The sequence below is a fragment of the Haematobia irritans genome, chromosome 4, assembly GCF_050003625.1.
Source record: "Haematobia irritans isolate KBUSLIRL chromosome 4, ASM5000362v1, whole genome shotgun sequence".
NCBI lineage: Eukaryota > Metazoa > Arthropoda > Insecta > Diptera > Muscidae > Haematobia > Haematobia irritans.
Window position 1 is genome coordinate 54,561,496 of NC_134400.1, and position 13,735 is coordinate 54,575,230.

The following is a 13,735-nucleotide window of genomic DNA, read 5'->3' on the forward strand; positions in this document are numbered from 1 at the left end:
TTATTGAAAAAAATAAAAATTTTGTAACAAACGAATTTTTTTGGTGATAAAAGTTTAAAATTTTCGAAGCAATTCAAAAAACTCTAACAAACGAAAAACGTTTTCGGTACACGTTTTCCAAACGTTTTTTGCTTTGCGTGTGACATCATCAGGTACCCCATATTAATTCCATAACCTCACCGCATGTTCTCTGTAAATCTCAGATAATTTAGAGAATTTTAGTTTTTTCACTGTCCTTTAAAAAAAGACGGAGGACCGCTCTGCCACCAAATATCGAAATATAAAGTAGCAGATCTTTAGATGCCAACCCCAACTTTCAATGAAAAAAAACTTTGGTCCAATTTTCAAAAAGTCCGACAAATGGGAGGTCCCCCTCCCATCTCTGAAAGTTTCAAGTAAATCGGTTCAGCCGTTTCGGAGCCAACTCGGAACATACAAACAAACAAACAATCAAACAAACAAATAAACAAACATAGATTGAATTTTATGTATATAACATTTTGATATATTTTACCAATTAATTTTAAATAAACATGGCTATCAATGCATATGAAATTTAAAATTTCGTAAATGTTGTAAAATAATTGCTTTTGTTTCGATACTACTGATAAAGTCTTCACCCAGAGCAGGAATATGATCATTTCGAACATATTTCATGTTTATCGTAACCATTTTATTTGCACGGAAAGTATGTATGTGATTTCGGCGAGAATTTTACTTTTGACGGGAAAACTAAATTTTTGCGGCAAAATTGTTCCATGTTCCCTATCAAAAAGATCACATTTTGCTCTTGAAACATGTTTGTCCATATATGCGTGTTCGTATTGATTACCCAATAGCCTATTAATCTTAGGGTTTGTGCGAAATCTTAAATAACATACGAAAGCTGCTGTGGCTATGTCTAATTGTATGTCTTATTATCAAGCCGTCATGTTTGTTTGTGTGTGTGTGTCAGTTAAAGTTTCTCTCATTGTCATTTTGGAAATATTTTACATTTTTATATTAACTCACCATGAACTGGAGGTAATAACCGTTTGTCGTAACGTTTCTGCTCCAATAACAGATCCAAAATTTCCTTATCCGAACTTGACTCATCGAATCTGAAATTGCATTATTAGAAAAATAAAATCGGCACAGTTGTTGTGGTATTTCATTGAAATTTGCAAATGAAAAATATTAGGTATTTATAAATGAAGTGTTGTATATATTTTTTGTTTGGTATTTATAACATAGGCAAGACGAAACGAAAGTGCACAATGTGTGATCGAATTCATTTGGGTTAGTAGTTGCAAGGCAAATGGGAATATGAATATTTTATTAAAGAGCATTTCAAAGGTGCCAGACAAATTTTATTACGAAATTCTTCTATTGTTTGTCGAAAATATAGGTTCGATGAATGAATAAAAAAAAAAACAAATACGTTTAAATAAAATTAACAAATTCTTTCTTGAATAATCATTACATTGCACTATGATGCCAAAAATAAAACACAAAATCAAATATTGTTAAATTTTAAACGAATTGTAGCATTACAGGATGGGTCATGTGTAATAGGATGTAAGCTTGTATGTAATATACGTTAAATTGTATACAAAGTATACAAAGGAAACAGATTGGGTGTAGCAATCGAATTTATTGCCAACCTTTTTTTCATAGTTAAATAAATTATGAGTTAAAGTTTGTAATACACAACATTATATGCTTGCACTTAAAAATATTGTGTTAAAAAATTTGAGTTCCAGACATATAAGTTGTACACCCAAACATATGAAAAACAGTCTTTTTCGTCCGTGTAGGATAGGTTAAATAGAATAAATTTTTTTTTGCTCGAAAATAATTCAATCAAGGTAATCGAATTTTGAAGGAATCAACCCAAGTTAAAATTTAATCGACAGTGTCAACCGACAGACTATTTCATTTCCAACTGAATTTTGAAATAATTCTGTACAAGTTAAACTAGGGGCTATCGTAACATACACTGAAAAAAGCATGTCTTTATTGAAAAGTTTATCGTCTTTGGTTAAGGAAAAAAAAACTTTATATCACAGAAATGCGTAACACAAACTGAAAAAAGCATGCCCTCTTCTAAAGATTTTGTCGTTATTGAAATGTTTATCGTCTTTGGTTAAGGAAAAAAACTTTATATCACAGAAATGCGTCTTCTATGCTGAGCTGAAAACGCATTCGAATTTTAAGGACACAAAATCTTTGGTCTCACGACAATATTATTTTCAGTACAGACAACAGCTGCTGTTCTTAACAGATATTTTTCCATGACTTTACCTATAACCAAATTATGAACCCTTACTTACAATGAAATAGGTTTTAATATTTAACGGAAACCTTTTATTTACAGACCGCATTGTTGCTGTTTTATACAATAAAGTGTAAAAATTTAATAAATAAAAAAAGCTTTAAAAATATTCTGAAAATTGGGATTTACATACTTGGAGGATTTACGGCTTTTGAGTCTTGGCTTGTTTACTACACGAGAGCTGTTAACATTAAGCTCCCTATACACAGAAAAAAAATGCCATCAACATTTTTCCAATTACAAATTGAAAATGTAATTAATTCAATCTATCTTCTAATAAAAACAAAAATCAGTCACAAAAATTATTGAGAGCCCAAATCAGTAATTCGGAATTGACAACAAATGGCGCAGTTCGGGATATACGCATCGGATAAAACTGAAACTATTTTCATGTCATAACATCATCCCTTGGCTTTCATTTGCAATATGTGCCATTTTCACGGAGTGTACCACAAACACGAGAGTTTTATGGCTCTCAATATGTCATGGCCACAAAACACTATTTGAGGAAAAAATAATGTTCACAGATGGACGGACGTCGCTTAATTGACTCAGGAAGGTGTTCTGAGCATATTTGGCAAAGATAGTGTCCATGTCGTCTCCTTCTTGGAGACGCAACACAACATTTAGTAAAGAGTTTTTAATTTGTGGTTTTGTTATGAACACTTTAATACGTTTTGGTAAAATGAAATAAAATATCCGTACCACTGTCTAATAAATTACTAAAAATAGAGAGTAGGAAGTACAAGAGGAAGAAAAAAGCTCTTCTGCAAAGAAAACAAATGTCAACCGTATAGATGTCGCACAATGACCACAGTGTTTTGGTATTACCAGCGTTACGATCAAAGCGCTGTTTTGATAAATTGGTTATAGAAACATCGGCAGCTATAATTTCAAATTGTCTGCCAAAACATTAACTAAATGAAAACATTTGTTATTACAAATTAGCTTCTACATCCTATTTTCCTTTAATTTCATAACGGCGGTAGAGTACAGAGCTGGGTGATATTAGAGAGAAAAGCCAAAAAAAAACTGCATGACCTTAGAGAAATGTATTTTATCTTTCCTCATAACTTTCATCTACTAACGCAGTTTCACTTCATAGTTTCGTTCTCTTTTTCCTACTCTCTGGTGCAATTTTCGCCGGTATTGCCAGTGGACAAAATGGTGTTTCTTCGATTTACAACAGATAAATTGATATATTTAATAAGATTAAATTGAGTGCTATAAATAAACCGATTCGTTGAAAATGTAAAATTTATCCTGTTTTCCTCTATATTTAATTAAACAGCTAATGCCAGTGTTGCATATTGTTTTACAATATGGTTAGCCCAAGTGTTTTGCTTTTACATAAAATAATGTAAATATTTACTAGTTTCGATTTGAAATGAAATAACATTATTATGCACTAAAAAAGCATTTACAAATGTATGAATTTGGTAAAATTAGGGTAAAAAATCACAAGAAACTCATTAATAAAAGAAACGAAAATATTGAAGAACATGCTTAATTTTAAAGCCAATTGAGCGAATCAAATAAATAATTTTTCTTCGTTGTTGTTGTTGTTTTTTTTTTTTTTTTAATTTAGAAATAGAATTGGAATAGTGCACTTACTTCGACCAATCGATGCCTTTACTGAAATTATAATATAAAGAAAAAAATAATATTCGGATTTTAAAAAATGGTGTAGGATAGAAATGGATTGAAAATAATATGAAACAACTAAATTACGATTAAACTAAATAGATAGATTTTTATATAATAAATAATAAATAGATTGTTTTAATAAATTTAAATTTGTGCTTGATTTTGGGGTGACCTCTTGATTGCCTTCAATGGTTGCATTAGAGTAAATATAATTTGGTGACATGTAGGAAAACCATGCTTCGGATTGCTACTCTTAAGTTAGGATTACAAAAATTGTCAATGTACTTTATTTGGCTTCAAATGGGTGTAACGAAAAAAATCTTACTGAGGTTTTCTTTTAAAAATCCAATTAAAAATTACAACTTGTTTGCCATGTAATATAAGAAAGAATTATTAAGAAATCGACTTTCAAGAAAAAAGCTCATTTTCAAAATTTGTTGACTTTTTCACTTTTCGGTTATTCGAATATTGCAATATTTGCAACCTACTCCAAATTTGAAAAAGTCGATTCACGACTTTCGATATTTTGATGAATTTTCAATATAATAGAATCAAAAAGTCGGCTATTACACCTTTTCAAAATTTGTTGACTTTTTCACTTTTCGGTTATTCGAATATTGCAATATTTGCAACCTATTCCTATATCGATCCACGACTTTCGATATTTTGATGAATTTTCAATATAATAGCTACATAACATTTCCCTTTCAACTCAAATTCGATTTTTTATATCGTTCCATTAATTGATTTTTACCACCATCCTTATGTCTTATTAATTTTTCGACTTTTTCCAAATTTTGAAAAATTGATTTGCAGTCATTCAAAAGTTGACTTTTGACATCGTGGATTTTGACTTTTTGCTGCATTTTCTATGTCTCTTCTTTTCTTAATTTAAATTCAACTTTTCCTTAAGCTCGATTAATCGATACCCTTCGCGACACTGTGGAACAGGGTATTATAAGTTAGTGCATATGTTTGCAACACCCAGAAGGAGACGAGATAGACACATGGTGTCTTTGCAAAAATGCTCAGGGTGGGCTCCTGAGTCGATATAGCCATGTCCGTCTGTCCGTGAACACATTTTTGTAATCAAAGTCTAGGTCGCAGTTATAGTCCAATCGACTTCAAATTTGGCACAATTATGTTTTTTGGCTCAGAATAACATAGAACCCTATTGATTTTGGAAGAAATCGGTTCAGATTTAGATATAGCTCCCATATATATATTTCGCCCGATATGGACTTATATGGCCCCAGAAGCCAGAGTTTTACCATAATTTGCTTAAAATTTTGCACAAAAAGAACAATTAGTACTATAGTTAAGTGTGCCAAATTTTATTGAAATCGGTTCAGATTTAGTTATAGCTCCCATATATATATTTCGCCCGATATGGACTAATACGGTTCCAGAAGCCAGAGTTTTACCCCAATTTGGTTGAAATTTTGCACTAGGAGTACATATGGCCACAGTGGCCAATCATTTACTCCGATTTAACTGAAATTTTGCACAGGGAGTAGAATTAGCATTGTAGCTATGCGTGCCAAATTTGGTTGAAATCGGTTCAGATTTAGATATAGCTCCCATATATAGCTTTCGCCCGATTTACACTCATATGACCACAGTGGCCAATCTTTTACTGCGATTTAATTGAAATTTTGCACAGGGAGTAGAATTAGCATTGTAGCTATGCGTGCCAAATTTGGTTGAAATCGGTTCAGATATAGATATATCTCCCATATATAGCTTTCGCCCGATTTACACTCATATGACCAAAGAGGCCAATTTTTAACTCCGACTTAGTTGAAATTTTGCGCAGGGAGTAGAATTAGCATTTTAGCTATGCGTGCCAAATTTGGTTGAAATCGGTTCAGATTTAGATATAGCTCCCATATATATGTTTTTCTGATTTCAAAAAGTGTCAAAATACCAACATTTTCCTTGTAAAATCGCCACTGCTTAGTCGAAAAGTTGTAAAAATGACTCTAATTTTCCTAAACTTCTAATACATATATATCGAGCGATAAATCATAAATAAACTTTTGCGATTTAAATGTTTCCCATATTATACCCTCCACCATAGGAGGAGAAATATTGCTCTAAGACCCCATAAAGTATATATATCCTGGGTCGTGGTGAAATTCTGAGTCGATCTGAGCATGTCCGTCCGTCCGTCTGTTGAAATCACGCTAACTTCCGAACGAAACAAGCTATCGACTTGAAACTTGCCACAAGTAGTTGTTATTGATGTAGGTCAGATGGTATTGCAAATGGGCCATAGCGCTCCACTTTTACGTATAGCCCCCATATAAACGGGCCCCCAAATTTGGCTTGCGGAGCCTCTAAGTGAAGCAAATTTCATCTGATCCGGCTGAAATTTGGTACATGGTGTTAGTATATGGTCTCTAACAACCATGCAAAAATTGGTTCACATCGGTCCATAATTATATATAGCCCCCATATAAACCGATCCCCCGATTTGGCTTGCGGAGCCTCTAAGAGAAGCAAATTTCATCCGATCCGGCTGAAATTTGGTACATGGTGTTGGTATATGGTCTTTAACAACCATGCAAAAATTGGTCCACATCGGTCCATAATTATATATAGCCCCCATATAAACCGATCCCCGATTTGGCTTGCGGAGCCTCTAAGTGAAGCAAATTTCATCTGATCCGGCTGAAATTTGGTACATGGTGTTAGTATATGGTCTCTATCAACCATGCAAAAATTGGTTCACATCGGTCCATAATTATATATAGGCCCCATATAAACCGATCCCCCGACTTGGCTTGCAGAGCCTCTACGATAAACAATTTTCATCCGATCCGGCTGAAATTTGGTACATGGTGTTGGTATATGGTCTCTAACAACCATGCAAAAATTGGTTCACATCGGTCCATAATTATATATAGCCCCCATATAAACCGATCCCCGATTTGGCTTTCGGAGCCTCTAAGAGAAGCAAATTTTACCCGATCCGGTTGAAATTGGGTACATGGTGTTAGTATATGGTCTCTATCAACCATGCAAAAATTGGTCCATATCGGTCCATAATTATATATAGCCCCCATATAAACCGATCCCCGATTTGGCTTGCGGAGCCTCTAAGTGAAGCAAATTTCATCTGATCCGGCTGAAATTTGGTACATGGTGTTAGTATATGGTCTCTATCAACCATGCAAAAATTGGTTCACATCGGTCCATAATTATATATAGGCCCCATATAAACCGATCCCCCGACTTGGCTTGCAGAGCCTCTAAGAGAAGCAAATTTCATCCGATCCGGCTGAAATTTGGTACATGGTGTTGGTATATGGTCTCTAACAACCATGCAAAAATTGGTTCGCATCGGTCCATAATTATATATAGCCCCCATATAAACCGAACCCTCGATTTGGCTTGCGGAGCCTCTAAGAGAAGCAAATGTCATCCGATCCGGCTGAAATTTGGTACATGGTGTTAGTATATGGTCTCTAACAACCATGCAAAAATTGGTCCATATCGGTCCATAATTATATATAGCCCCCATATAAACCGATCCCCAGATTTGACCTCCGGAGCCTCTTGGAAGACCAAAATTTATCTGATTCAGTTGAAATTTGGTACGTGATGTTAATATATGGCTTCAAACACCCGTGCAAAAATTGGTTGATATCGGTGCATAATTATATATAGGCCCCATATAAACCGATCCCCAGATTTGACCTCAGGTGCCTTTTGGAGAAGCAAAATTCATCCGATCTGGTTGAAATTTGGTACGTGGTGGTAGTATATGATATTTAACAACAATGTGAGTTGAAATTTGTGGATGACAGTCTTTCGTAGAAGTTTCTACGCAATCCATAGTGGAGGGTACATAAGATTCGGCCTGGCCGAACTTACGGCCACCGTGGTGCAATGGTTAGCATGCCCGCCTTGCATACACAAGGTCGTGGGTTCGATTCCTGCTACGACCGAACACCAAAAATTTTTCAGCGGTGGATTATCCCACCTCAGTAATGCTGGTGACATTTCTGAGGGTTTCAAAGCTTCTCTAAGTGGTTTCACTGGAATGTGGAACGCCGTTCGGACTCGGCTATAAAAAGGAGGTCCCTTGTCATTGAGCTTAACATGGAATCGGGCAGCACTCAGTGATAAGAGAGAAGTTCACCACTGTGGTATCACAATGGACTGAATAGTCTAAGTGAGCCTGATACATCGGGCTGCCACATAACCTAACCTAACCTAACGGCCGTATATACTTGTTTTTTAACTAACATTGTGTTCCACCCTAGTGCATTAGCCGACTTAAATTTTAAGTCTATAGATTTGGTATAAGTCTATCAAATTCTGTCCAGATCGAGTGATATTTAAATGTATGTATTTGGGACAAATTTTTATATGAAGCCCCCAACACATTTGACGGATGTGATATGATATCGAAAATTTAGATCTACAAAGTGGTGCAGGGTGTAATATAGTCGGCCCGCCCGACTTTAGACTTTCTTTACGACTTTTCGACATTTATTTGACAAAGTCGAAGTGTCGATTTTCGTCGTTTTTATCTCTAAAAGTAGATTGTGAAGTAGATTTTTATCTGCTGACAACTCATTAAATTGCCGAAAGTTACTATGTGGCTCTTATAAATTGTCGATTACTTGATTTTTATCAATATAAAATGTGGTCAACTTGACTCGATTCAAAAAAGTTCAAAGTCGATTTTTAAGATGACAAATAGTTGGCCGATGTTCATCTTTTGCATCCATAAAAGGAGAATGTGATGCTGCCAACTCATTTAAAAGTCGAAAGTCACGACATCCAAAGTCTATTTTGCCATAATCGCAAAAGCGGCTTTGCCAAATTTGGAAAAAGTTCCAAATTGGGAAAAATCGACTTTTGCAATCATTGAAAAAAACTTTCGACATCGCCTTATTCGAATTGTTGGTGTATTTTCGAAAAAGTCAAAAGTCGATTTTGTATATGACAAAAGGTCTCCCACGACTTTTCGGTTTCTTCACAATACGTCGATTTGTCGAAAAAATGAGAATGTGAAAAATATCTTTTTATGGAACAACTCATGAAGAAATCAAATGTCAACTTTCCAATAATCGTAACCTCAACTTTACCAAATTTGAAAAAAGTCCCCAGGTTGTAAATCGACTTTTACAATTATCGAAAAAATGTTAACTTGTAAAAAATCGAAAAGTTGACGTTTCGTTTCTATTTACTATCGATAATCGTGGTATTACCATTACAATAGATTTCGTATGGATTTAGACCATTTAAAAAAAAATATTACTCAAATTTTCAAAATTCGATACAGCGGATTTAAATAAAAGATTCGCAGACGATTTGCTTTACCTTTTACTCAATTAGCGACTTTACCGAATTCTGAAAAAGTTTAAAGGTTGAAAATAGACTTTTGTAAAAGTCGAACGTAGATTTTCGTTTCAATTTATAAAAAAGTTCCAAATTCCACAATTTAAAAATCTAATTATTACTCAAATTTCGATATAGCCTATTATGAATTTCTAATTGGTTTAAATTAAACCTTACTACTCAATTCATTTTTCGATACACCCTATTATCCAGATGAGTACGAGAGGTCCACATTGAAAAAATCTAAATGGAAATAAATTGGTTCGTAACGGAAATGACTTACATGGGATGCTTGTCTAAGGATGTGGCATCCGATTTGGGTGTGGCAGCGGATGTGGTAGTGGTCAGGTAGCATAGGACCAGTATAACACTGGCCGTGTAGGCGGTATAGAAGTTAATCGAATTACGCAGAAAATGGTAGTAATTGTGTCCTATGTAATTGAAGGCTGCTGCTGTTTGCGTTGGATTCGATGTTGCTGTAGTACTGTGGCAATTATTGCAACTGCTGTTCTTGGCATTGTTGCTGTTACTTTTGATGTTGTCACCCTGTTGTTGATGTTGTTTACTTGAGCTGATGGCTTCGTGAAGAGAGCAGGAGGAATTCGTTGAAGTACTACAAGGGTGATTGAAATCAGGCTTTAAGGTAAGTGGGTGCTGGTGTGGATGATTATAATGATGGTGATGATGATGCTTGCGCTGACAATAGCCCCTATATGGCTCAGACTTATCATTGTTGTTGTTGTTGTCATTATTTTTACTGTGGTTGTGAGTGTTGTTGTTTTGTCTATTGATTTTGTTGCTTCTGCAATATTTCCAACACTGTTGCTGGCCGCTTAGGATGGTAGGATGTATCAGCGATTCCACCATTGTTGCACAATTGTCGCCTACCTGGATCAAGCCATCCTTAAGCGTGGCCATGTGTGATGTTAGGGCCATTCTAGCCTGGAACAATGTCTTCTGCAAACATTGGCCTCCAGTAGAGTAGATTTTCGGTAGCGAATCTGTAATTTTTGATGCTCTCGCATCATTGGGATCCAAATGTCCCTGCATTTCTCCAGGCCTATCATGGCGTAACGTGTTTTTGCGTTTCTGGCAGAAATACGACGATGCCAGACAGTGGCAAGGAGCCTTGCCGTTATTACTGGCACAGGCACAATTGCCGATACAATTGCAAGAACTGGCGGAGCTAAAATACTTGGCCTGGTTGTCTAAGCAATGCCGGCTGTGGCTTATAATCTCGCCCTTAATCAAATTCTCTTGTCGACAGCAAATTCTATTGTGGCAGGCTAAGGGATAACAATTCACACACGACTCTTGATAAATTTCCTCTTCCTCTGAGATATCCTCCTTTCCGGTCTCTCCCCTTGATGAAGAGTCAAAACTATGCTTATTTATGTATTCCTTGGCTTCCAAGCTATAAAAGTTTAACTTTTTCGTGTTTAATTCGTCCCAGATGCCGTGATAGCCGTTGTTGCTGTTGCTGTCGTTGTTGCAAGTGAAGATGTTGCTGCTACTATAGACAGTGGCTGTAGTATTGATGTTGGTGGTAGTGTGGCTGTTGTTGGTAGTCTTTTTGGATTTAGCTGGTTTTGGTTGTGGTTGGCAGTCGTCGTTAGGTTTATCCGGTTTTGGGTTGTAGTTGTTGCAAATATTGTTGATGGTTTTGTTGTTGTTGTTATTGCCACTGTTGTTGTTTATACAATTAGTGCTGTTCTCCAAAAGTTGTTGGTGATGGTGTTCTGTTGCTCCTCTTGCATTCAAGTTTCGTGTTCTCGATGATGGTGTTATTATCGATGCATGGCATGCAGTATCAAATTTTTCATGTATCCCACAACTTTGTCTGGCTGTTTCAAAGGAACAGCCCATGTTCTGTGTCTAATCTGAAAAGAAAAAATAACATAAATGAAATTAGGAAGAGTTAGACAGCAAAGAAAAAATTTTACTTTTCTTATGGAGAGTTATTTTGACTCAATATTGAATGGAGTCCATATTAACTTAGAATTGGGTAGAACAAAATGAAGTTACACTCAAAAAAAAGTTTACTTAGATTTTGACCTTCCCTTAAGGATTTTGGTATTGATTCCGAGCCAAAGATGCGGCTTCTTTAAATAAAGAGAATTTTTAGCGACCTATATGGCTTTAAATCTAGGATCAATAAAATTAAAATTAGGGTATAGATCTTAATTATCGATTTCTCTTTTTTCTCGGTATATTAATAAACTATTCTCTTACAAACAAATGCCAGTTTAAAATCCAAATTATAACGGATTCTTCAAAGTAAAAAATGTTTTCTTAATTCCAAAAAAACTTTAAACCAAAGACGCTAAATCCTCAAAATAAGTCTTAGCCTATATTTGAAGCGTTTTTATCTTAAATCTAAAGTTTCAATATTTCAGTTAATATAAGGACAAATTATTTAAATCAAAAATGTGTTTCTTTAGTTTAAGGAAAATTATGCTTAGTTCAAAGACATGTGACTTTAACGGAGGGACGCAAATTTACAAAATTTGTGTCCCAAATTTAATGAAAAAGATTTTTGAAGCAAGGATTATAAATTTTATTTTAATTAAAATTTCATTATTTTAAAGAAATTTGTCCTTAATATTTGTAAATTTCGCATCCTAAAGTTTAGATTGCGTAATCTTTAATATCACGTAAATATTGGTTTGGGGAAATATAGCTGTGAGTAGTATTCGATCAGATCACGAACAATATTTCCCGATTCAACCACAAAATTAATTAAATGAACCTAAAATAGATAAAAATTGCTGTGTTTAGAAGCCCAAGAAGTTAAATGAAGACAACGACCTATACCAAAGCATTGGTTGACCTAAAACACCATTAGATTTCCAATTTCAAGCAAATCAGATTAAAAGTGCGGTATGGGGCCTACACCAAAACATGGGCAAATGCCCACCATAATCATAATGGACTTAAAATATCTCTACATTTCCAATCTTATGCAAATCAGAAAAAATTGCGATATCTAAACCCAAGAAGTCGTATCGGGACATCGGGACCCATACACTCCATATTAGGACCATCTATTTGTGGAAATAAAATACCTCTGAGTTTCTAATTCAGGAAAATAGAATAAAAATTTAGGTGTGTAGAAATGCAAGAAATCACATCGGGGGTCAATTTATTTGGGGGCTAAATAAAACCTAGAATGATATAGTCCATCTTCGAACTTGACCTGCGTGCAGACAGAAAACGACCCTGTGCCAAATTTCAGGACGGTAGCTGCATATTGGCTGTAGCGTGATTACAACAGACAGACAGACGGCCAGACGCTCATGGTACCGTCTTAAAATTTCTCTCTGATCATGCATATATATACGTTATATAGACGGAAATCGATACTTCGATGTGTTACACACGAAATGGTGGTGGGTATAAAAATGAATAAAATATAGGGCATTATTTCTGCTGCAAGTAGGAGATGCTGATGAGGAATGTGGTAATTCCAAAACAACCGTCCATCCAACAATATTGCAGTCAACAGGACTCAAATAAATTTGACAAGCATACTTTTCCTCTGTTGTTTAAGTTACTCTTGTAGTTTAGTCAAGCTGAAATTAAAAAAAAAAAAACAATAATGCGCAATTTACAAACTATTGAGGACAAATTTCTTTAAAATAATGAAATTTTAATAAAAAATTACAAAGTTTTAAAAAAAAGTAAAAATTATTTTTTATTAAATTTAGAACACAAATTTTGGAAATTCTCCCTAAAGTAAAGAAACACATTTCTGATTTAAAGAAATCGTCCTTAAATCAACTGAAATATTGAATTGAATATAAAAATGGCTCAAATATAGGCTACGACTTAGTTTAACCAGATAGGTTGCTAAAAATGACCGTATCGTTGGCTCGGAATCGATACCAAAATTCCTAAGGGAAGGTCAAAATCTTTGGATCCAAGTAAACTTTGTTTGCGTATATAAAGTACGACTCAAATGAGTCGGATTCCATCGTCCAATTTTAATCCAGTGTTAAAATGGGCTGTTATTGATAAACAAGTCTCGTTAGCAAAAGATCTCCAGCAATCTATCGCAATATAAATATTTTTGACTCCTTCAAGTTTTTACGCATATTTCGCTATGTATCATTGTAGACTTTTATTCATCCATAAATCTGTAGTCACACGGATAGTATGTTTTCCATAAGTTCCGATGTAAACGAAATGTGTTTTGAGTCGGATTTTTTAACACAATATGTTTATATGTTAGGGACATCAAGTTTTCATTTAAATAATATGTTGCGATATCTTATTCAGGGGAAGTGAGAGACTAAAGTATGTAGAAAGAAATATAGATGGAAACCGAGAGAGTTGACGAAAGATATCACAGCGAGAGAATCAATTGAGAGCGATTGGTCCCAGCAAAAAATGGAGTACTATTTCAGCAGGATTGTAAGG

The 13,735-nt window shown here is 34.8% G+C and overlaps 1 protein-coding gene across 14 annotated transcripts in view; it reads right to left on the bottom strand.

Annotated features, from left to right (window-relative positions):
• The window catches only part of pHCl-1 (pH-sensitive chloride channel 1), a 466,217-nt gene that overhangs the window by 156,580 nt on the left and 295,902 nt on the right, over positions 1 to 13,735 (bottom strand). For 10 of the 14 annotated variants that reach the window (XM_075307944.1, XM_075307948.1, XM_075307950.1 and 7 more), the window contains exons 3-5: positions 9,600 to 11,196; positions 3,929 to 3,949; positions 1,012 to 1,100 (exon numbers count right to left, since the gene is read on the bottom strand). In XM_075307944.1, the coding sequence (XP_075164059.1) occupies positions 1,012 to 1,100; positions 3,929 to 3,949; positions 9,600 to 11,182 (1,693 nt within the window). In that variant the 5' untranslated portion in view covers positions 11,183 to 11,196. The remainder of the gene's footprint in view (positions 1 to 1,011; positions 1,101 to 3,928; positions 3,950 to 9,599; positions 11,197 to 13,735) is intronic. The other 4 variants (XM_075307951.1, XM_075307953.1, XM_075307955.1 and 1 more) reach the window with 1 other exon arrangement.